This window comes from Microcebus murinus, chromosome 11, assembly GCF_040939455.1.
Source record: "Microcebus murinus isolate Inina chromosome 11, M.murinus_Inina_mat1.0, whole genome shotgun sequence".
Lineage (NCBI taxonomy): Eukaryota > Metazoa > Chordata > Mammalia > Primates > Cheirogaleidae > Microcebus > Microcebus murinus.
The window spans coordinates 5,565,880-5,590,906 of record NC_134114.1 but is presented as its reverse complement, the minus strand read 5'-3'; the positions used below and the strand labels follow the sequence as shown (position 1 = coordinate 5,590,906).

The 25,027-nt window shown below is 48.6% G+C and overlaps 2 protein-coding genes across 3 annotated transcripts in view; one reads left to right on the top strand and one right to left on the bottom strand.

Annotated features, from left to right (window-relative positions):
* Nucleotides 1–1,285: 1,285 nt before the first annotated feature.
* CFAP90 (cilia and flagella associated protein 90) lies at nt 1,286–16,231 on the top strand. Its single transcript, XM_012744229.3, has 3 exons — nt 1,286–1,679; nt 12,219–12,335; nt 15,756–16,231. Exons 1-3 carry the CDS (start codon nt 1,533–1,535, stop codon nt 15,933–15,935), a joined length of 444 nt encoding a protein of 147 aa, XP_012599683.1. The 5' UTR covers nt 1,286–1,532; the 3' UTR covers nt 15,936–16,231.
* The window catches only part of ADCY2 (adenylate cyclase 2), a 389,287-nt gene continuing 380,484 nt past the window's right edge, over nt 16,225–25,027 (bottom strand). Inside the window, exons 25-26 of one of the 2 annotated variants that reach the window (XM_076007928.1) lie at nt 20,549–20,744; nt 16,225–19,865 (exon numbers count right to left, since the gene is read on the bottom strand). In XM_076007928.1, the coding sequence (XP_075864043.1) occupies nt 20,592–20,744 (153 nt within the window). In that variant the 3' untranslated portion in view covers nt 16,225–19,865; nt 20,549–20,591. The other variant, XM_012744227.2, reaches the window with a different exon arrangement.

Here is a 25,027-nt window from a genome sequence, read left to right as displayed (position 1 = left end):
GCTCATATGTTCTGCCAGTGGAGCAAAGATATATGTTATTAGGGCAAAGAAGGCATGTAGGGGTGTGGGAGAGATGGAGGGAGAGAGAAAGAGAGAAAGCGATTGAGAGGTGGCACAGGGATGTCTTAAATCCTGCCAGGAGAACCTCCAGGGGACTCAGGAGACCTCTGCACAGCAGTGCCACCAGGTGCCTCAGACTGACAGAAGCATCTTAAGCCCCCAGCCTGCATCAAGGAAGTGCAGAGGAGAGATTCCTAGTGAGAAGTTAGAGGAGTGGCGGAGAAGGCAGGACACTGCTCCTTGTGGTGTGCCCTAAGACCTGCATCTGGTCCCTGCCCACCTGTTCACCTTCGCATCCTTCCTGAAGCTCCACCACCACCCTCCCTGCTGCCTTTCAAACATGCTCGGTTTGGCTCTGCCTCATGGGACCCAGGCTTGCTCTGCCTTCCTTGCTTGGAAGGGACTTGGTAGACTCTCACAAGTCTGGCTCCTCCTCGTGTTTCAGCTCAAATGCCACCTCCTCAGAGCCACCCCTGAGCGCCCTCGCTAAAGTACCTCCCAAGTCTTGGTCATCATGTACCCCACCTGCACCCCGTTTTTTAAACTTGTCCTGGTGATGCGCATGCGCTCATACACACGCACACAGCATGAGTTTACAGCTCAGTGAATGCTCAGCTAGTGGCCGCCAACTATGGAAACAGCGTCCAGGGCAGGACCAACATAACCACTCTCACAGAGGGGCGCGAGAGCCCCACCCAGAGGGGCAAGTTTTGTCGGATTCCCCATCACGCCGATTTAATTCAGGGAAGCTTTACACCTGCACTGCCCAATACTATGACTGCTAGCCACCTGTGGCCACCAAGCACTTGCAGTGTGGCTAGTACCACACGTTGAAATGAACTCCTGGGCATTCTAAGTTAACTAATAAATTATGGCAATTATTTGGCCTGTGTCCTCATACCTTTTAATTGTGGTTATTCAGAAAATATCGAATTACACGAGGGGCTCTCCTGTTGGACAGCGCTGCCCTAGAGCCTCTGCAAGCCGCATTCACGCGAGTCATCTGTGTGCGCCAGCAAATTGTGCAAGCTCCCTGCGGACAGGGGCCGGGGGTTCTAGGCTGTGTCTTCAGCTCCTGGCCCACAGAAGGTGCTCGGTCCTTACCTGCCACTCGAGCAAGCGCCAGGAACACTGCATGGAAAAGGCGAAGCAGGTTGGTGACGGGTGGTCCCGGGGGCGTCTCCCCCCGGGAACCTGGGACGCTGCTGCTTTTGCAGCGGCGCGCCTCCCCCGGCAGAGGGAACGGCTGCCCAGCTGTGGCCCCCGGTGCCGGGAGGCAGGTGCGGGGGTCGCCCCACCCCCAGCGCGGCGCTCCTAGGCCCCGCTCGGTGTAGCCGGGTCGCGGTTTCCATGGAGCTGCCGAACGCGTGCGCCGGGCCAAACGCGGGCGGAGCCTAGAGCTGGCGGACTCGGACTGGGCCCCGGGAGGGTGGGACGGACCGCGGCGCGGCTGGGGCGCTGGAACCGCACGCATGGAGGACGACGAGGAGGAGATCACTGCCGCCACGCTGCGGAACGTGACCCGGCCGCCGCCCATCTCGGCGCTGTCGTCCTTTAGCTACATCCCGCCGCGGCGCCTGGACCCCAAGGAGCACAGCTACTACTACCGCCAGGGCCAGGTGAGCCGGGCTGGCGGGGGGCGGGCTTCACAACGGGGGCGGGCCCTGGAGGAAGTGCTCACCCTGGGGACAGGGCTGCGACCCGGGACCCACCCGGCCCTGCGGGGCTGCTCAGCCTGCAGGAGGGGGCCGGCCGGTGGCAGGGCGCGCGGAGACTAAGGGGGCTGCAGTGGCGACTGTGACGAAAGAGAGGGCAGCCTCCCACCGAGGCGCCTGGACCCCAAAGTATCCAGCTACCATGAGCAGCACCGGCGGAGGGGTGAACCCCTGGGGAACGAGGACGGGCAGGGGCTGACCGGGTGTGCGCACGGGACAGGTCAGCTGGGACCCGGAGCTGGGAGTCGGGACGTGCGGAGGGGGAGGGGCAATGCTCGGCTGGGACCTGGCGCTTGGGGCCAGTAGGGGTGGCTTAAGGAGGGGTGCTCTTTGGGAAGGGAAGGGCAGCCGCTAGGAGCTGGACCCTTGAAAAGCACAGTGGCCACTACCAGGACGGCAAGGTGACCGCCTCTGCCCAGGATCTGGTGGAGGGTTGCGGGAACTCCGGGGTTGCCCCTCCAGGCCGGCACGGTTTCCTCTGGGGTCTGTCTGCGGCAGGCCCAGGTGGCGGCGGACACAAGCTCAGGTACAGGACGCGGAAAACGCTCTGCTCGCCTACAAACCGAGGAAAGCCAGGAGGAAGATCGGGCGAGCCACCTGCAGGGGAGCTGGACAGAAGTGTCATTAGATTCTGGCCTGGTCCCCGGGGCCGTGCGCTTCCTGGGAAGGACCCTGTAGGTCTGCGAAGGCCACCAGGCACTGGGTACCTCCCACCAGCGGCCAAAAGCAGGAAAAGAAGCAAATTCAAAACTGGACAGGGGTCATCTATTCCTTTCTTCTCGCCATTGCTCCTAAATGTCCCCAGTGTGTCTTGCTCAGGGTGCAGGGGAGGAGCGTCGACACTGAAAAGGAGAGCTGCCTGGGGCCCTTCTTGAGGGTATAGATTAACAGGTGGTTGGGAGGAAAGAGGTCGTTCCTGGTGGTGTTAGGGTATTCCTGCAAAATGCTTCTTTCCCACCCTTCTTCCCGCCACCCCCAGTCCCAGGGCGCAAATCAGTCCCCCTAGCTATCAGGTCCGGCACACTGGGGTACTCGCCCCAGGTAGAATGTAAGAGCACTTTTGGAGCGTGGCCTCCACCACAGAAGCAATCATTCCAGTGTAGACAAATGCTGTGGGTTGAGCTGTGCCTCCCATTAATAATATGTGTATTTTGGAGTTCTAATCCCCAGTACCTCAGGATGTGAGCTTATTTGGAGACAGAATTGTACAGAAGTAATCAAATCCAAGTGAGGTCATTAAGGTGGCCTTAATCCAATAGGACTGGTGTCCTTGTGAAAGGTGGAGTTTGGAAACAGGCATGCATAGAGGGAAGGTGGAGTGAAGAGACAGGAGGAGAAGACGGCCATCCGCAAGCCTAGGAGAGGAGCCTGGAACAGGTACCTTCCTTCACAGCCCTCAGTCGGGTGGTGACTCCTTGGTTCCATCCTTCTAGCTGCCAGGGCTGTGAGAGAATACGTTGGTTTTGTCTTTAGAACTTCTGTTCTAAGTTCCACCCCCGCCTTCCAGAAGGCAGTTATACGTAAGAAAAGGGCGTGGGACACTTTTTCTGTGAGGGGCCAGATAGTAGCTGTTTTAGGTTTTGCAGCTCACATGGTCTCTCTGTCGAAATGACTCAACTCTGTGGGGTAGCAACAGACAATACTAAACAAATGGGTGTGAGACTGTGTTGTAGTAGAACTTTGTTTATTAAAATAGGTAGCTGGCTGATTTGGCTCAGAGGTTTCCTTCACGGCCCCCTGCAATAAGGGGGCATGCTTGTGGCCCACTCCTCCTCTCTTTCCGAGTGATGATGGGGCCCTGGTCACTTCACACCTCTGGTGTCTCTTTGCCTTGGTTTGAATTAGCCCCAGAAGCTGATTCTCTGACCTTGAGATCGTTTGGAATAAAGAGGGTGAATTCTGTATCACAGGTTTTCTAGAGGATTCAATTGCACCAAAATCCATTATAAATAATGCCAAACCCTACTTAAGCTACGTGGAAATGGTACAGAATTAGCTCTTAAGTCAGTGCTATGGTCATGCCCCTCAAAATTAATGTACTGAAATCTCAACTCCCAAGGTGATGGTATTGGGAGGTAAGTAGGGTCTTTGGGCAGAGAACAGGCTAGAAGGGTGGAGCCCTCATGAATGAGATTAGCACCCTTATAAAAAGAGACCCCACAGAGCTCCCTTGCCCCTTCCGCCATGTGAGGACACAGTGAGAAGGTGCCTTCTGACAGGGAAACCAGGAAACACGCCTTCACCAAACACCAGAGGACCTACCGACCTCCAGAACTGTGAGACATAAATTTGCTGTTCATAAATTACCCAGTCTGTGGTATTTTGTTATAGCAGCTCAAACCAACTATCCCCTTCAGTCGATTTCTGTGGAACACACTTACAGGAGTTTGTCTCGTGGTTAGTTAGTAGCACAGGCTGAGGGGTCCTGGGTGAAAATACCGGCTCCACGTTTACTAGCTGAGGACCTGCCCAAGGCACACACGCTGTCTCTCTCCTCCCACCCGGGAGGCAAACGTGACCAGCTCCACAGAGCTCTCACGGGAATTAATTTAACTAATACGTGTAAGGTGGCACATAGCAAGCCCAATGTAAGAATAGCTATTATTAACATTATTTGCTTTCATTGGTGACTATTAGCATTTCCTTTCACTAAGTGCTTGCTGGGTGCCAGGGGCCAACCCCTCACTCTCGGAGATTAACACAGGTGAGGGCACATGATGTGAGCAGCGTCGATCCGGGGCTTTTAATCCACTAAAGCAGCTCACCTCAGGGGCCCACAGGGTTGATGCACTGAAGGCTGCACACTTATTTAAAGCCCCAGTCATGCCCCGGAATCTTAGGACAAATTTGTCATCTAAAGCTACCAGCAAACGTGCGACCAACTCCAGGACTGCTCCCTAGGGGGCGCCAGCAGCCTGGGCTTTCCCTGTAACATACTGTCCAGTGGCAGCAGAGTCAGTTCAATGGGGTTTTTAAATTACTTTTTTCTTCTCTGCCTTGTGCAGCATTTCTGCTAGTGAAATGGGAAAGGCGAGTCAAAGGACAATGCCTTTGTATGAAGGTTTTGATTAAATTTCTCAAAGTCCAAGAGCTATATTTAAAAAAAAAAACCCTAAGCAGTTTTAGAATACGTGTTCCCTTGTGCCAAGGTGGATTGTGGATAGCTCTGTCTTGAGTGAAGCTTTGCTCTGAAGGGGCCACCTTAGGTTCAGTGGGATTGGCTGACCCTCCTTCTCTATGTGTGGTGAAGGCACAGAGGCTGACTGCTGCTTTGTGCAGTAAGAACTCTACCCCCCTGGTCACTGCGTTTCTCTCTGCATTTTATTAAGACACAGGCAAAGGGGACTCTTGATGAGCCTACGCCGGTGTCCGGGGGTGCCCTGTACCAGCTCCCTGGCCCCCCCTGCATGGAGCCCTTGACTCTCAGCACCAAGCACATTCACCACACCCCCTGCCACTCCTAGGGTCCTATGCAGGAAGGGCAAACTCCGTTCAGTCGCTGATCTACCTATTAAAATCCAGGCAACTTTCTGTTACACAGCAGATTCTTCAACTCACACGCCTTTCAGTGAGAATGTGGCTAGCCCAGTGCAACGATGACCGCTCCCCACGGGCACTTCCTTTCCCTCTCCCTGCCTAGCTTTCTCCTGGCACCTATTAGGAGCTAACCTGCTAGATATTTTACTTATTTATCTTACTGTTTTTTCTCCCACTAAAATGCGAAGTCCATGAGGGCTTCGCTGCTCCATCCTCAGCAATCAAAGCAGTGCCTGTCTCATCGCTGGTGCTCCAAAAATACCTGCTGCATGGACGAATGATGAACGAATAAATGAAAAGCGAGGGTTTTTTTTTAAAAAACAAAGGGATACATCACCGATTTACAAGATTAGCTTCATAGACTCAATAGGATTATCTGCTTGTTATTATCCGTGGCTTCTCCATCCTCCTCGGGGATCATAAGTGAGAGTAGATCTGGTTGCTTCTCTTTCACTCTGTGCCGGCTGTGGTTTCACTGTCCGGCGACCTGGCCCCTGGAAAACTCCAGGCCTGGGAGTGGGGCTGGGTGTCTTCCTCCTGGGCAGGCAGATCCTTAGGGAGGGGCAGGAGGGACTGAGCCAGGGCCCAGTTTCTCTCCCAAACCCACCTACAGGGGACGAACCAGCGAGGGGGAGGCAGGCGTGGCCTCCTAGTGGAGTCCTTCCACAAGGAAGGAAACACCGGGCGTGGGGAGTAAGTGTCCCGACCTGTCATCATACCTGGGTGAGCAGGTGCTCTGTGTCTTTTCATCGTGTGCATATGTAGGCAGCGCCTAACTTTTTTTTTACAAGATCATGTTCTCACACAAAAGATCACACGGATATATATATATGTGTGTGTTTGTGTGTGTGTGTGTGTGTATTTGTAGCTTGCTCTATTTCATTTAAGAATATATCTGAAATGAATTTTCAAAACCATCCCCATTTGAGGGGCACAACAAGCAAACGGAACACAATTGACTCCACAATCAGGAAGTCTCGTCTTGGTAACGGGTCGAGCACATAGACGGACGTGGAACTCAGAATCAGAGCACGCCTACGATTCTAAACAGACACGAGATCAGAGAGGGGGAGTTCTGCTGACTTTAGTTCAATGGTAAAAGATTCAGATTATTTGAAAAGTTATAAAAATTTCCCCAAGCGTGTGACACCCATGTACCCAGGGCAGGTTCTATATAAAAATGAAAAAGAATAGTTGAGCACTGTCCTTTCAAAAAAAAAAAGCTAACATTATGTCCTTGACAGGCTGCAGTCCTCTGAGATACAGAATTTGGAATACTATTAAAATTAATGAAAATGTCCTCACTGAGCCTCACACATTGCTAAACTCCCAAGAAAGATGCTCCGAATTCATCAGAAGCAAAATAAGGCCCTGATGAATCAAAGGAAACTGTTTTGGACCAGCCTGGGGGGTTTTCAGTTTCAACAGCAGCGCCTTTGCCTCTGGGCGGGGAACAGTAACTCAAGAAAGCCTCAAGGTGAGGAGGTGAAAGTGCTAGTCCTTTCAGAGGAGGAAATAAGTGTAGTTCAATCACAGCTGGATACTGTACTAGTCAAGGTGGGCTAAGATGTGCTGTGTAGACAAGTAAACCCTAAACCGAGAGGGACTTAACCAGTGGTGTGCTGTCCCCGAGTACCAGGAGCAGATCTTTGGCGTTTCTTCTAAACTCTGTGTTCCGTTGGTAGCCTCAGATTGGCCACGGTGAGAGTATTTTCACCATGGAAACCAGCAAACAGTACAAATCAGGCCCTTCCTTAGCCACAAAGTGGGCTGTTAAGCACAGGTGCGCCACTGGGCTTAAGATGATAAACGTAGCATAATAAAAGCTTACTGCTTTCTCACGTGTACCCTGGCGTGTGTGTTCTCCTGGGAGGGAGGCTCTCCTTAGTGCAAGGACTGGGGAACCCAGGCCCCTCCTGTTTCATGGTTTCACTCGCCAGGGCCCAGGACACTTTGGGACTTTGGAGTCTTTTATTGGATCCTCTGAGTCGGCCAGCCAAGGAGCAAGGAGAAGGGGCCTTGGAGGGCTGCCTGGGCGTTTTTTATGGGCCAGACCTAGGAGAGGTGCTCATTGGTGCCACCCATCTTCCTGACCCCAGCCTAATTATGAGGGAAACTTGGAACTGCATCTTCTGTTTGTTCTGGAAGAGGAAATGTGTTTGGTGGGCACATAGTATTATTCCTACCATGGTTACTTTTTTAAAAAGCATACATTTATTTTCCCATTCTCTTTTTCCCTTATAGAACTTACCTGGTTTACACTTGCAATGGAGACTGCATTTATATTTAAAACGGTCTGAAAGGAAGGAGAAAATAAAGGATTGGGTCCCAGCCTCCTCAAAATCTTATCCCAATTGTGTATGTGCGTGTGTGCGTGTGTGTGCGCGTGTGTGTGCATGTGTGTGTGTGTGTATGGGCGTGTGTGTGCACGTGTGTACGTGTGTGTATGTGCGTGCGTGTGCATGTGTGTGTGCGTGTGTGTGTGTATGTGCGTGCGTGTGCGTGTGTGTGTGTGTGCGCGTGTGTGCGTGCGCGAGTAAGGAGGAGCTCCAAAGGCTGGGCGGGGCACTGGCATAGACCAAGCCCACAGCTCCAGGGAGGGCCCCGAGCACGGGGGTGGCAGAACAGCACTTCCTCCTCCTGCGCCCACTTGCCTCAGCCATGATGAGCAAGGCATGCTACAGTAACTACCAACCCCAAGAGCCTCGGCGGCTTAAAACAAAATTTATTCTCAAGCCACAGGGCTCAGCAGGGTGGCTCTGCTCAGTAAAGGCACCAGCCACCGCCACACAGGCTGCTGTCATCTCTGCGGGCGTGAAGCTTCAGGAGTCTCTGGGCTCACGTGTCCCTTCAACTTATAGTTGGTTGGTTGGAACGGGTCACGCGGCCTCGCCTAACTTAGGGCAGCAGGGAGGACTGACCCTCCGTGTAGTGCGGAGTAGAGAAGAATCGAATATGGGCGATGTCACCCACCCAGGTGGTCTGCGGACTCGGTTTACTGAGAAGTGAGCACTCCTAGGTTACGTGTCTGGCCCCGCTGCAGTCACCTTTGCTTCATCTCCACTCTTACTTCCCATCACAAAGTACTTAAAACAGGGGAGCGGATCCTCTCAGGGTGCTGGAGGCCGGAAGTCTGCAGTCAGGCTGTCAGCAGGGCTGGTTCCTTCCAAGGCCTGTGGGGGAAGGCTCCGTGCTAGGGGCCCCTCCTTGGCTCTTCGCTGGCTGTCTTCTCCCCGTGTCTCTTCATGTCATTTCCCCCCCCTGCACACTTCTGTGTCCACATTTCTCCTTTTAATTAAGGACACCAGTCATACCGGATCAGGCGTCCACCCTGCCCCAGTATGATCTCACTTTGATTAACAACATCTTCAAGGACCCCATTCCAAATAAGGTCACCTTCTGAGTTTCCGCGTGTTAGGGCTTCAACGTTTGGGGGACACAGTTCAACCGATAGCACCTGGAGAGGTTACCCCGCTGGAGTGCTGGCCACAGCGGTGGTGTGCTACAGTCTCCTCTCCTGTCAGTCACATCCACTGCCCACCCAGCCCAAACAATAGCTTCACTCCTTCTTTTGTGTCACTGTACTTCATGCATTCCTCTGTTACTCCATTTGTATTTGGCTGTGGTTTTGAACTAATGGGTTTATTTCTGTTCTCTGCGGTCTCCTTTCGGGTAGGGACACCCCATTTCTGTCCTGGAGCCTAATCTAGTGCCTCATACAGGAGCAGACCCCGTGTGCTGTGGGGGCCGATAACTGCAGGCCCCCACCACACTCACGGCCTCAGCCCCCGAAGCGGACCAGAGTGATTTCTCAGTGTTCAGAGTGGCTTAAGGCCATGCCACAGTTTAGCAAAGGGACAAAGGGAGAGATCACAAGAGAGAAACGAATATTTTCTGTTTTGCTTTGCTTTTTAAAAGAACATCATGTGTGAAATAGAGGCAGCTCCTTCAGGGATTTTCATAGCAAAATACCAGTAAATCCAGAAGGTCTGTTTTGTGATAGCATCTAAATCTCAATCGATTTTTATTAATATCGTTTTGCTCCAAACCATAAAGAGATCAAAGAAAGAAGAAAGATTAATAATTAAGATCCAGGAAAAGGACATATTTTCAGTTTGATTGGGTATTAAAAATGGACAGTGACATTTTTAAGTGAGGCTTGTCTGCTTGCTGATGAATTTTTTTCTGTCCTATTTTCCAATGATAGAAAAATTGGTTTTTACTCTGGTAAGTTCTGCATATGCAAAATCTGCAGAAAGGAAAGCTGTGTCCAATTCTGGTCACCCCACACCCTTCAGCAGTGAGATTCCTGGTGAAGACTCAGATGTCGCCGGCTCTTGGGACCTGATTCTGGGATCATGAGGCGGGCGTGGCTGCTTTGAGCTGTTATTTTATTGTGTTTTAGGAGAAGAGTAGAATGAGAAGAAAGAGGCATTTTTTTAGCCTGTAAAGTTGCAGATTATGCTGGGTTTCATCAGTGTAGGGAACTAAATAAATTCACATTTCCTTTCTTTTGCATATTTGAGTCCATTCTTCCCTCCTCCCTGTCTTCTCTCAGGCTGAGTCTAAGAACCCCAGCGGGGCTTGCTCAGTTCAGCAGCAAGAGTCCGGCCTGGTTGAAAGCTCTCACAGGAGAAGAAAGCTCAAGCCAGAGCAGTTCCTGGAGGAGCTCTGTTTCCCCTTCTGGTGGGGCTGTCCCTAGATCCGGGCGAGGCTGGTCACCTGCAGGGAGTGCTACGGGGATAGAGGGGCCACTAGAAACCTCCACCTTGGCACAAGGTTCTCGGGGTGCAGGAGGAGAGAGTGCCTCCCACCATGGGTGTGGCCACCTCCCAGGGGTTTGTTCATGGAGACTAGGTCTTCATGTTGCAGACGGCAGCTGTTTTCCCCAAAACCCACTGCACAAGGTCGGCTAGGTCAGGAGGCATTCCAGAGACAATAGAACACCTGGATCATGACCAAGAGCCCAGCTACTGTCTCATCCCTTGAATTACAATGTGTATATGGGGGTAGCCTGGTGGAGTACCAGGTTATTGCTCTTGTCTGCCTGCTGGCCTCAACAGGGTCTGGCCAGGAGTTCTGAACCTCAAACGTCTGGACTGCAATATTTTTTTTTACTCACAAAAGGCCAGAAGGTACCTCTGCAGACTTTGTCTTCTCCCGTCCCCTCAGAGTGGGTGGTGTGCTTGCACTTCATGTCACTAAACGGCCCTGCAGCCTGGTGGCTCACCCGGGAAAGGTTTGCTTAACCTTTACCCGCTAGCAGCAAATCAGCTTCTGCACCAACATTATGCATGTTAAAGATAATTGATATTTCTCTCATGCCTTAAAATAGTTTTTTAAAAGTTTTAATTTTATTTGATAAGAAAATATCTAATTTTCATATAGTTAAAGTGATTGATATTTTCTTTGGGACACTGTTCCCATTGTTGTCATGTGTAGGAGGTCCCTTGTGGGTTTTCTTTTTTCACTGATGTTTCTAATCCATCCAGAATTTACTTTTGTCTATAATGTGATGGGAAGACTCACATGGCTAGCCGATTTTCACAGTACTAAATGCTGAATCATTCATCAATTCTCCATTACTTTGGGGGTTTTCAATAATGCTTTGAGTACATGGGCTGTACCAAAGGTTGCCATCTGGAGACATGAAGGGTGGTTTGGCGTGAACACACCCAGAAGTTGAATGTGTGAGAGTGAAGACAATGACAAGAAGATGCTTGTGCCCAGCGAACTCATTACATGATCAGTGGTGGCAGAGAGGCAGAAGCCACAGCTCAAAGTTGGAAGTTGTTTCCCTCCTTCAGGCCACAAAGAGTGACTCTGAACCTAGGCAAAGCAGGATTTGAGCAGTGGTCGAATAGGTGCCTTGCACGTATTGCCATTGGAATTCTCAGGAATCTTAAAGTAAGGATTCTGAACGATGCTGTTGTTTCCCTTATTAGGTGCTTACTTGACTGAGGACAGTAGCCACACCTGAGTCATCCTGTGGGCTCCCCCAGCAGGTGCACGGAGTATTGCATGTGACGGATGATTTGTGAATGATTTGTAAAGGATTGGCTGAAGCTACATTACGCTCTAGTTATTCCCATTACTATGTTCACAATGTCAGGTCGTAAAAATAAAAGAAAAAGGGAAATAATAAAAGTTATTCCCATTACTGGGAGGAGCTCTGAGTTCCTGCGGTCAGTGTGAATGGGCATTACTGTGTTTCCAACACACTGTGCATACGTTGTGCATATTCTTCCCTGCTTACTTGACCTGTGCGTCTTGCCGTTGGAGGAAATCACTGGGGGTATGGTGGGGTGGGGGACAAAACAAAGCCAACCAAGCATAAGTGAGAGTCTCGATGCTCCCAAGCCCCGTGGACATGGCGTGTGTGGGTTTGCTGCTGGAATAGCATAACTGACAAGCCTGACTTACAAGGCTGCCAGCTCCCTGAACTTGGACTTCTCAGCCTGCAGAACCATAACAGATAAATCTGTGTGTAAGTCACCCGGTCTGTGGTATTTTGTTCTAGCACTCTGACGGGACTAGGCCAAGTTTATTATTTTTATTTAAAGGTGTGAGCTCTAGCCATGGAGTCAGAGAACAGCAGAGCTCGGGGAACTGCCTCTGTCGAGAAGGGAGCAGAATGAGATGAGAGGTGCTGTGGGAATGTCCTCGCTCCATGCTGGGCCTCTCAGCAACCTGCTCTTGCTGGTGGGGCTTCGGCTTCTCCTTGCTCTAGGTCACAGCCGTCTCTGCTTGGTGAGGCGACCTTTCCTCTCACAAGCTCACCGCAGCCGAGAAACTCTGTACACATCCAGTCTCCACTGGGGAGAGTACTGGCTTCTGTGCCCCATTGCCCCTCAATGGCTCAGCCTGCAAATAAACTGATGGCTTTCTTTCTCTTTTTATTCCCAGATAGGAGTTACTTCCCTCTATGACTGTGTTTTTAAGCGGAGCTTAGATTATAATCAGAAGTTGCACCGAGATGACAGAGAACACGCAAAAAGCGTGGGACTTCATGTTAACGAAGAGGTAATTTTAAGAGAGGATGTTAACAAGTTGTTAATAGATTAACAAAAATATATACAAGTATACTTCATTTTATTGCGCGACATTGTGCTTCACAGATATTGGGTTTTTTGTTTTCTGGTTTTTGTTTGCAAATTGAAGGTCTGTGGCAACCCTACGTCAAGCAAATCTGTTGGTACTATTTTTCCAACAGCATGTGCTCATTTTTTGTCTTTGTGTCAGCATTTTTTAGCAATTTTTTGAAATTAAGGTATGTATGTTGTTTTATATATAATGCTATTGCACACTTAATAGACTACAGTATAGTGTAAACATGACTTTTATGTGCATTGAGAAATCAAAAAAATTGTGTGACTCATTTTATAGCAATGATCTGGAACTAAACCCAAAATATCTCCGAGGTATGCTTCTATGTGTGTGCATGTATGTACAGGCATGCATCACTTAACAATGGGGATACATTCTGAGAAATTCGTCACTAAGAGATTTTGTCATTGAGGAAACATCATAGAGTGTACTTGCACAAACCTAGATACTATAGCTTACCATGCACCTAGGCTATGTGGTATGGCCTATTACTCATAGGGTACAAACCTGGACAGCAGGTAACTGTATTGAATACTGTAGGCAACTGCAACACAATAACATGTATTTGTGTATCTAAACATATCTAAACATAAAAAAGGTACAGTAAAAATATGGTATAAAAGTAAAAAATTGTACACCTGTAGAGAGCCCTTACCATGAATGGAATTTGTGGACTGAAAGTTGTTCTGGGTGAGCCCGTGAGTAAATAGTAAGTAAAGGTGAAGTCCTAGGACATTACTGCACACTACTGTAGACTTTATAAACACTGAACACTTAAGCTGCACTATATTTATAAAAAGTATTTTTCTTCAATAATAAATTAACTTAGCTTACTATAATATTTTTACTTCATAAACTTTTTAATTTTTTAAAATGTGTTGACTCTTTTGTATTAACACTTAGCTTAAAACATATTGTACAGTTATACAAAAATATTTTCTTTCTTTATATCTTTATTCCATAAACATTTTTCTATTGATTTTTTTTTTTTTTTACTCTATAAGATTTTTTTGTTAAAAACTAAGACACAAATGCACACACTGGCGTAGGCCTACACAGGGTCAGGATCACTAATAATATCACTGTCTTCCACCTCCACATCTTGTCCCACTGGAAGGGCTTCAGGGGCAGTAACACGCATGGAGCTGTCATCTCCTGTGATAACAATGCCTTCTTCTAGAATGCCTTCTGAAGGACCTGCCTGAGGCTGTTTGACTGTCAACTTATTTTTATAAGTAGGAATATACTCTAACGAGAGTATAGTATAGTAAATACATAATCCAGTAACATAGTCATTCATTATTATTATAACTTGTGTAATCATCATTATTATGCCTAATCATCATATTATGCATAATCATGTGTGCCAGCCTTTTATACAACTGGCAGCACAGTAGGTTTGTTTACACCAGTATCACCACCAAGTCATGAGTAATGCATTGAGCTATGACATTACAATAGGCATGATGTCATTAAGTGATAGAAGTTTTTAAGCTCCATTATAATCTTATGGGACCATCATTGTATATGTGGTCCATCACTGACCAAAATGTTGTTATTTGGTGCGTGACTGTATGTGTATATATGTGTGTACATATGTGTATATATATAGTGTGTATGTATCTGTATATATGTGTATTTGTGTATATGTATAATATATGTTTGTGCCCATGTATACATGTGTACATGTGTGTTCATGTATGTACATTGTACACATGTATATGTGTATGTGCATGTATGTGTATATTACATATGTTTATATGGTTTTGTTTATTTGTGTATATTGTATATATGCACAGGTGCCTATGTGTGTGTACATATACAACATATATATTCAATATTGTGTTCAATTGCTTTATGTAACTTTCTTTATACAGTTCTCTTCTTGCTGTGCCAAGAAGCTAAGACGAAGCTGCTATGGTAGTTCTCTCTATTCTGTCATGTCATAGGTGTATTAATTTTTTTGATTCTGTTCTTTGGTTCTATAACAATTTAAGGAGACCAAAACTAAGATGTTCTTTTCAACAGATAGAACGAGTCTCTGCTTAACCTCTGAGTCCTGACTTCTTGGGAAGTTGGTCTTCCAGGGATGAAGTTGCACACACAATAATATTTCCCCCAGGTTTAGCTACCAAGCCACCAAAGCCACCGCACGTAGTGTAGCTCCTCTTTCACCTTACACCATTTCCTGAGATGCTAGTCATCTGCACAGATGGGTGACCACCGGAACTAGCACAGCTCCACGGGTGAGGAGGGCAGGGAGCAGCGCGGGGGACAGGTGTGCGTGAGGTTAGGCCCTGCTACAGTTTGGGTTGGACACCTCTGCTGCCTTTCCAAACTCTGACTGATCTGAGGACAGCACGTTATTAAAAGTCAGGCGCTGAATAAGTACAATCCTTTATACATTACACAGAAATTATAATGTAAAGCCTTGTTTGGATCATGGGATTTTTGCCTGTGGTCGGTATTGTTTAAGAATGCCACCATGCCACTCCTAATAATCCTTTGTATCTTGCTATGAAAGTAAGTGATGGAGTACTGTGAGGTATTCCCATTGATGTCCCGGACACTGATGTTTTTCCATTAGGTATGTTCATGTCAACACATTCCCAGGTGGTAGTGAAGTTAGTGCTGTTCTCGTGAGAAGAACGTGGCTTGAGTTACTTAGGTCCACTCCTGTTTTTTGAGCCCCTCTCATGTATTACTGAGCATAAACCAATGAGACAAAGCCCTGACCTCTTAGAGCTGACATTCCAAAGAGGAAAGAAAAAACAAAAGACAAAGACATCACAAAGGAATTCCAGGAAGGGATTAGTGGTATGCAGGTGAAGAAAGCCATGTGAGGGGATGGGGAAAATGGAAAGGACTTGCAGGGGGCACGGGGCGGGGCTGAAGGGAGACCTGGGCAGGGAGGGGGAGGGGACAGGCAGCAGCCAGGCAGAGCAAGCCGTGGAGCAAAGCCCCGAGCTGGAAGCGCTGCTCTGTGCCTTTGGGGAAACAGAGGCAGGGAGGAAAGGGGCCCAAGGGAGGAAGGAAGGAAGGGAGAGGGGGTCGGAGGGAAGAGGGGCCGGCGGGAGGGGCTGGGACAAGGGACGGAGGGGCAGGACAAGGACAGGAGTCTGAAGTCAGGGGGTCCCTGGCACCTAGGGCAGGGTCTTGCCTTCCCTCCTAAGGTCCTGAGGACACCGGAAGGTTCCGAGCAGAGGTGCCCACTTGTTCCCACCTTGGTGGGATGCAGGTAGAGAGAGGGCCCGGAACCGGCCTGGGGGATGGGTCAGCGGTGCAGGTGGCACTGGGCACGCCAGGGGTGTGACGTGTTTTGATGACCCTCGCCAGGAACAGGAAAGGCCCGTGGGCGTGCTGTCGTCTTCTGTCTACGGGAGGCGCATCAATCAGCCCCTGGAGCCGCAGAACACGGAGCACCGCCGCGCAAACCGAGTGCGGGCTGACTTCTACAGGAAGAACGACATCCCCAGCCTCAAGGGGCCCGGCTTTGGGTACATCAGGCCAGCCTGAAGCGATCCCTGTGGCCTGCAGGGCATGTCAAGTGCCCCTGGCCAGCAGGACGGCCCCTGCAGCCTCACTTCCCCTTTGCATGCCGCCTGGGAGCCGCAGTGGGCCTTCCCTCGCCCCTGACAGCGCATGAGCAGCTGTCCCTGAGGCCACCTTGCTTAGGAACCGGGCCAAAGGCCTTTAATACACATTAAGAATAGCTAACATGATGGTGTTTATCTGAATTTATTTCAGACTAAATGGCACTGGAAACCGATTCATTGTGAGCACCTGAATAAAATGCACGCTTTGTTCCCATGTGACAGTCCTCAGGTTGGTTTTGTTCACGGGCTCTACTGTTTGCAAGGATTCTTGGGGGAGGGGCCCACAGGGGTGTCGAGCAGCGACTTTCCTCACAGCTATGGAAACTGCTACTGCCTGATAACACTAACAACTTGCACATGTTCCTTTCTCCAAGGGGAGATGTGGTCACAATTGCCTTTGGGCACGACTGGACTCTAGATACTACATTTTTGTTTTTCCAGAGGTCTCAGCCACCAATAACAGAAATCCGCACGATTGGGAACAAAAGCCCTAGTAGGGACGGGTGGCCCCGGTGGCCTGCCATACTAGCCGTGACTCCTCAAGGGAGAAGCAGTCAAGGGTCAGGGGAAGACACTGGACAGACTCTGGCTCCTGCATTTTCTCCCCGTGGTCTAGGGCAAGTTATTTCATCTGCCTGAGCTGACATTTCCTTACCTTTAAAGTGGAACTTCCAAACCTGGAAGAGTTTGTGTGGGAATCCGCGAGTACAGTCATAATGCAGGCACAGTTGTGCACAGGACCCAGCTTGCTTTTAACCTGACTTGTACATGTTTGCTTTGGGGATAATCTGCAACTTACTTAGGTATTAAGAGAGCTGAATGGGTCCCTTGGAAGAAATCATCTCTCTTCAACCATGCTTAAATTCCCCACAGTTTAGCAGTGAATGGGCAGGTGATCTAATTAATTTCAGGGGTGATTCCTCCATTACTGTTTTTATTGTTTTGTATCTGCAAGGAGGGCTCTCTGTACAATTTCAAGGCTGAGTGACTCCTAAATATTTATTTAAAAAAAAAAACACTTTTTCAGTATAAGTGCCTTTTTTTTTTCAAACAAACAGCAGTAGTTTATTTGGAATACCTTTGGGTGCTTCATATCATATTTATGATAACATAGTAGAAATTATATAAAGTTTGGGTTATAGAAATTGTTATACATTACTCTTTACTCAGTCTTGATTTCAACAAAGCCAAGGCATCTGTGACTGCAATAAACTATTGCCAAAGTAAATTATTTTCATTTCCCTTAACTCAGACCCTACTCCCTTGACCTTCTACTATACACTTACTTTCAAAAAGGGCTAAAATTGGGCAAGGTTTCAAAAGATCTCACACTTGTTAGGCAGTAAGAGAAAATTAAATGTATTTCTCTTGGCATCCCAATTTTTACAGTTTGAACCCAATAAATGAATGCCTGTTAAAGCCATCTTCCAAAAGAGAACATATTCTTCTACTAATTAGAATATGAGTTTTAGAGATTGCAGTCTTGGTGTGTTGCCCAGGCTGGTTTTGAACTCCCAGCTTCAAGCCTCCTCCCACCTCAGCCTTCTGAGTAGCTGGGATTACAGGTGTGCACCACTGTGCACAGCTGGAATGTGCTTTGATTTATCACATTTCCACCGCTGATCCATGACGTTTCTTGATTATTAGATGTATCTAGAGCAAAGGAAAGCGAGTGGTTGCTGCCTTCAAGAAAGCACATTGAGTTGGGAAAAAAGAATAACATAGAAGACTGATGACAAAACTCAGACATTCTAAACAAATGTGTTAAAACTCTGGGGTTGTAAGAGACTGGACTCAAGTGTTTTTCATGAGAGAAGACTTCCTGTAAGATTTAAGGTTACGGAGAGCTTTGAGGACGGATTTTTACTTGATACCAATGGCACAGGAACCTGGGCTGATGGAGCGCATTGCAAGTCCTCCGACTGTCATTTTGGTTTGTTTTGAGAGACAGGGTCTTGCTCTGTTGTCCAGGCTGGAGTGCAGTGGCACATGCATAGCTCACTATAACCTTGAAACTCCTGGGCTCTCCCTATCCTCCTGCCTCAGCCTCCCTGACTACCTGGGACTACAGATGCACTCCATCACACCCAACTAATTAAAAAAAAAATTTGTAGAGACAGGGGTGGGGTGGGTCTCATTATGCTTTCAAGGCTGGTCTTGAACTCCTGGCCTCAAGCAATCCTCTTGTCTCTGCCTCCCCAAATGTTGGGATTACAGGCGTGAGCCACTGTTCCTGGCCAGAATTTGCATTTCTAACAAATCCCCAGGTGGTGCCAATGCTGCTAGTGTGGGACCACACCTGGGGAGGCCCATGTGTGCACAGAGCTTTGCACGGTGGATTCTGAGGATGACTTGGATTGCTTTTAAAAATCTATTGTTTGGTAAGACTGGTGGTACAGCTTTGTGAAATAACAGTTCTTCCTTTGAGTCCTGTTTACCACAAATCCAAGTTCAGTGCATCTCATGGGGGAGTGGGAAGGACTCTCTTTATGAAAATTTGGTGAATCACCCAGCTGTGGATTTCAGCAGGGGCAGGTGACCTACAGCGACCTGAGGATGAGCACTGCAGGACGAAAGAGAGGAAAAGTCCACCAGGTGATGCTCTGATCATGCTCTCAAATTATACATAAGGCCAGTTTGAACTCACCAAAACCCTATGGCATCCTAGTCCAGATTTCAGTTAGAAGGAAGAGAGATGCCCTTATAATATTTCTCTTGCTTTAATCACCTTTTTGGAGATTTAGGTGTATTAAGGCCAATGCTGAGTTGTGATTCCAGGTTAGAAAAAATTCTTGATTGAAGCAGAAAATTGAACAAATCATGCTCTGTTCATACTTGGGTGATAAAGGACAGTTACTGGTTTCAATAAGCACTTTTAACCGAGTATGAGTCCACGTCCCGGCCCTGCAGCTGTGTCTGTGCTGAGAATGTGCGGCAGGAGCGAGCCCCGGGTACCTGCAGCTTCTCTCCCAGTCATTAGCTCATTTAATCACTACCTGATGCCATGAGGTACCTTTGAGGAAAACACTCCCAAGAGGAGTTCAGAGATGTGTTCAAAGGCACACAGCTAGTAAAAATCAAAACCAGGAATCAAACTGGGGACTTGTGCCTCAAGTTCGAGTTCCTGCTAATGACCTGCTCCCTAAGGGCCCATTTGGGTGCTCTGCCTCTCACAGTTGTCTGTCTTTAGCTATAAAAAGAAACCAAGTTTGCCCAACAGGGCTGTTACTTGCAGTTTTGCTTTTAAACATTGGATTACTCACGATTGCTCTATTTTTCACCATTTGGCAAAGTATGATTTCTTTATGTTAAAAGAAAAAAAAGAAACAAACAACTTCAGTGTTGGATTTACAAGAACAAATCCTTCTAGGTCTTCTATCTTTAAAAAATGCATAAACATTGGCTCTGTGTCTTCTTCAGCCTTCTCAGACGGAACAGGCAGCTTGTGGGGCTTAGCACTTCTCTCGTTTAGTTCGCATTATCTTGATTACTGATTTACATAGCTGGTTCCAAATTACTCTTACGCAGTCTGTGTCTGGTAGCTCTAGCAAGGCACTCCTGCAGACAGGAGCACAGTGGATGGAGGGGCTACTGTTGCTCACAGAGAATCTTTTTACTATTAAAATGTTCTTTCCCTAAAAGTGTTCTCTGGAGATACCAGAATTAACATCAGATCACTAGATACATCGAGCGTGCTTGCTAGCCTTCCACAGAGCCGTGCAATCGACTGTTTGCATCCCACGCTTTGTGCCGATCTGAATTATTTACGGATATCTCAATATTGGCTTCTGGAGAGCTCTTTCTGAAACAACTGCCAAAAGGGAGGATGGATGAGAAACAAACTTTAGTTCTGCAAGAAACCACAGGAGGAAGAAGAAAGGAAAATGAAAGATGCAGACACTATAAATCAAAGTACATAAAACTTTTAATGAATTAACCTTACAAAAGACAGATGGCATCAAAACATCAGACGAGTTTGGTACAAAACTGGTCCTAGGCTGTGAGGACTAATCCTGGTGATCGATGGCAACGTGCGGCTGGCGTGAGACACACAGAGCAAGGGGACAAGGGTCACGGGTCCCAGTGGGGCCCTTGGATGGCCACTGGCAACCGGACCCGTGAGTGAGCACAGACTCCATGTGGGGTGACAGAATCAACTTATCCACAAATACTGTGTGTTTGAATATCAGACTAGCGGATGCGTTTGGCGAGCTACCATATTTTCCAGAAAAGAACATGCACCAGAAGATAATATACACCCCCTAGTTTTATTGCCTTAAGAATTTTTTGTTTGTTTCACCTCTCTCCTCTTTATTAGTTCTCTGTATGCTTTCCTTCCATCACGCGGGCTCCTTTTTCCTTTTGCTTAGGAGTAAGCACAGTGCAAGTGGCAGAACAATCTGGGCACACGTCAGACACCAAACGGTATGCCACTGGGTCACAGGAACTAGTCTGCAAGGCTCCATGGGACATGTGAACAGAGCACGCACATCGAAAACAGGGACAAAGTTGCAGTCAGAAAGTACGTGGTACCTTCCCGAAAGCACAGTCTTCTTGCCAAAACGAAGGCCACTCTTCAGGATGCCAGGTTGCTCTGGGAAAGCGACCTTGACATTTCTGTGTTTACAAAGTACGTCTTCAGGTCTCCCTTGCCTTTCACGTTGATGATTCCTCGACACGTGCACGTGTACCCGAGCGTCTGCAGGATGAGGCTCGTTTCCTCGGTGACCTGGAAGCCACATGAACAAATGAAAACGCATTTAGTGCCCAAGTTAATCCGACCCATATGACACAAAAGGTTCATGCTCTTTGATCCAGTAATTCCACTCCTGAGAAATCAGTAGACAGAAAGATCCACAGGAGGAAAAAATTTTTTAAGGACAATAATGTTGAATTCAGTGCCGAGATAGCAAAAAACTAGAAACAACTTAAACTCCAAGTAATCGCCAGGGTTAAGTAAACTATGGTGCTACTGTGATCGGTATCAGGCATGAGACAATGGACTCGTGTTGAGCCATTTCACCCAAAAAAGGAATTGATGCTGCTATGATTTCACCTGCCAGAATACTATGTATTCACATATGAGAGACTTGGAAAAAAAGAAAGAAAATCAAAATACGCTGGAGCGGTAGGATTTTGTGTGATGTTTACAAATCGTCATGAATGTCAAGTTTTGTGAAATAATAATGAACATTAATGACAGTCTTTAATACAGATGGGAGAAACACCCTGAGAAGCAGCAACATCAGCGCCTGCAAAGGGTCACAACTTTCAGGCTTGACGCACATGAATAAAGAGACTAAAAGAACCGTAGGGATTTGCTCGAGCATCAGCATGAGCACGGCGCTCTCAGTTGAGTCTTACAAGCCTGCTCACACCACTGCGTGGACAGGGGTCCCCGCCTTGCGCCCCACCGATGTGACCTGATTCCTTATTCCTGCCATTGCACTGGGTCATGTCTAGGACGGTCGGGTGGCACTGCAACCTCCCGAGCAGCATGGTTTCCGTCTCCGGTGGAGATGCCCCGTCCTGTTCCGAGCCTCCTGCTGCCTCAGCCTGGGCGCGTGCTGTGCTTCCCTGGGGAGACGGGGCCTGCCTGGGACCCACCGCGTGAGAGTCTCGGGAGCTGCAAAGGCGTTTCCTCGAGCAGAGAATGGGTGAGGTGCCTGGGTGAGTTCTACGCACGAGTCCTCAGCTCCTGAGGTGGGGAGGCTCCCCCGCCCCCGGCAGGAACCTGCTCCTCCATCCAGACTCCCCAGAAGCATCTGGGTCTTGCGCAGGGAGGGAAGCAGCTGTTTCCCAGACTGCCCTGGGAGCGGTTATGGAAGCTGTGAGATTGCCGTGGAGGAGGGATCTCCTCCCACTTTGTCAGAGGAGGCCACCTGGCGTGGCTGCCACGGGAGCACCTGAGAGACCCTGACCACCTCAGGCTCGTGAGGGACAGAGCTGTGCCAGGCAGGTTGCGCAGGGCCGGGCACCACTGTAAACCACACAGCAGTGTCACAGCACAAGTTTGCCTTTGGTGTGGCCTGGGGCTGGTGCAATGGTGGGGGCCGGGCCAGCAGCATGAGCCGGCCACCTTGGGGCCTAGAGTCTGAGAGGGAACTGGAGGGTAGATGGCACATGGGGGCAGAGGCAGCAGCGTATGGAAACCATTGGGCCACTGTGCTTATGAGAACCCACGACAGGGCCTGGGGACGCCCAGAAACTAGGCGAAGTTGTCCAGGCAAAGATTTCAAGGCCAGGCTGAGGGAAAGAGCTGGAAAAATCACTCCATCTTCCTGCAACGTGACCCAATGGCCAGCCCCTCACACAGGAACCCCCCCTGTGAGCACACAGGAAGGAAAATGGGGTGCAGGTGCCAGAGCCTGCCAGAGGGAGGGAAGAAGCACAGGAAGGACTCTGGGTGCTGGGTAAGAACTGGAAGAAGAGGGAGCTAGTCAAAGAACTCAGGTGACAAAATTTCCTCGTGATCAGGGATCTCAGGGCAGGCAGGATTAGAGAATTCCTCGGGCCTTTGAACTGTCACTGTCCACACAGAGGACAAACAGATCTTTTGGCGCTGTGGAGGTTAACTGTTCAGTTGAGGTGTTGACTGCTGCTCTCATCACTGGCAGTGTTGAACCATCCATCGGTATTTGTAACCCCAAGCCACCAACGCTCCACACTGAGGTGAAAGCCCCCGAGGAGGAAGCTGTCTGCCCTGGTGAGCACAAGGAAGGGCCTGGCCGGCTCGCTGAGCTTCCTGTGCTGTTCTTCCGCTTCAAGGCCGGGAAACGCACCGGGAATTTAATGCTCTTTAATAAAAAGAACCCGTTCCTCAGGCCCAGGAGAAGCCTTTTAATCATCTTGGCATCATTTTTTATTTTTCCTGGCATCTCACTCCTTTTTTTTTTTTGCACATAAATGAAAATGAGAGCCTGCTGGAGCCAGAGAGAGCAGAACCCCCAGGAGAAGAAAACCCACCCAAACGTGAACCTTCTAGCTGCTGAGCTCAGCGAGGGCACACGGGCTTGCAAACGTAGTTCACTTCCGACAGGCTTTGGAAACCTCTCTTAGTTCCTCCGGGGTTCAGAGTGCTTGGAGCCGGTCCAGACGGCTGGCCTGCACTGAGTCACGTGGAGTTTGATGAGGCCCCCAAATCCTCTTAGAGACACACATGAGCTCAAACTCATTTTAAACACTGACCTGCAGGGGATTTATGATCTCTAGGAGGGAGAACTCTCCATGGTCGGCCTCTCTTCAATTGCTCTTGATTCTTACCCCAAGTGCTTAAAAACTGCCCGGGGAGTCGTAAGGCATGTTAAAAACTATCATCCATCTTCTGAATATTCTGGGTGGGGACATGGGTTGGCCTGCAGGTGGGCGAGTGTGTTCTTGGTAGGGGCATGCCCCTTCCCTGGCCAAAGGGAGGACTCCAGCCACTGTCCAGGATGGCTGGAGCAGCCCCGGGCACTGGGAAGGGCCAGAAACATTCATGCAGAAAGTGCTACCAGCATGGGTGCAGTTGGGACACGGTTGGACTAAGTTGCCAAGATGCTCCACTGTTCCTCTCCTGGGTGGGCACCTGGGAAGTCTCCATGGACAATGACCATGGTGCCAGACCCCGGTCAGAGCAGCCCCACATTACAGCCTACCAGTTAGAGAGCAGGTGGCCAGAGCAGGTGTTGAGTGCTCACTCCGAGTTGGATCTCATGAGGACAGCCAGCACAGCCTTTTTGCCCTTGGCAGTGGCCAGTTTGGTTGGAATATTTCCCCGCCATTACTTTTCTTTTTTCAAATCTCTGCCTTCTCTTTGTTGGACTTTTGGTTACTTTGCAGCAAGTGTTACCTGATTAATAGTCTGAGGAGAAGGCAAACACTTGGACGTGATCTTTGTTCCATTTCCATACAAAAATTAAAGATATCCTTTAGAACTGCAGTCCCCAACCCCTGGCTATGGACCAGTACTGGTCCGTGGGCTGTTAGGAACGGGGCTGCACAGCGGGAGGTGAGCACCAGGCAAGCCAGAGAAGCTTCATCTGTATCTGCAGCCATTCCCCATCACTCGCATCACTGCAAAAGCTCTGCCTCCTGCCAGAGCAGCAGCAGCATTGGCGTCTCACAGAAACGCAAACCCTACTGTAAACTGCATATTGGAGGGATCTAGGTTGTGTGCTCCTTATGGGCATCTAATGCCTGACGATCTGAGGAGGTGATGCTGGTGCTGGGGAGCAGCTGCAGATACAGATCATCATTAGCAGAGAGGTCTGAATGCACAATAAATGTAATGCACTTGAATCATCCCGAAACCACATCCCCCACCCAATCCAAGGAAAAATTGTCTTCCATAAAACCAATCCCTGGTGCAAAAAGATTGGGAACTGCTGCATTAGAAAGCCCACAGAAATAGAATCATCTTGGGATGAATGAGACAGAGTTAACATGAAAAGCAGGTGAGCAAGTAGAGGCTTACTGAATGACACATTCTTATTTTTTTTTTTTAACATGCCCTATTCTTCCCCCAGTGCTATTTTTCAACTTAAAATTTATCATTACTGACTGCAAAAATATATAACATATATCTTGCTTCTTTCCTAGCTCTACTCACTAGACTATAAGCTACACAAAGGCAGGGACTTATTTTGTTTACTGCTGTAGCCTCAGCTTCTAGAGTAATGTTTGTCACACTGTACAGGCTAAATCTTTGTGCAATAAATAGAAGTTGTTTATAATATGACCACTTGGGGACGCCATGGACTTACATCCATTAATTTCAGGCTCCCCAGGCATTTAGTGAAATCCAAATCCAAACGGTTTTCCACTGTCCTACAAGGGAGAAGGTAAACTCTATGTGTATACACTGAAACAAAAGTTTTGTCAAATACTCTACTGCCTTCACTTCACCACAAGGGATAGACTCGATACCTTCTACGCCATTAACGCATTTCATTGATTCCAAGGCATACTCTCGTATTTCCATTTCAACATCTTTGAAGTCAGACTGCATCTCACCAGTATGAAATATAGTTC

Coding starts and splice junctions, on each gene's coding strand:
- CFAP90 (XM_012744229.3), top strand. CDS start 1,533: ATGGAGGACGACGAGGAGGAGATCACTGCCGCCACGCTGCGGAACGTG. Junction 1,680..12,218: donor ACTACTACCGCCAGGGCCAG/GTGAGCCGGGCT, acceptor TTTTATTCCCAG/ATAGGAGTTACTTCCCTCTA. Junction 12,336..15,755: donor GACTTCATGTTAACGAAGAG/GTAATTTTAAGA, acceptor GACCCTCGCCAG/GAACAGGAAAGGCCCGTGGG.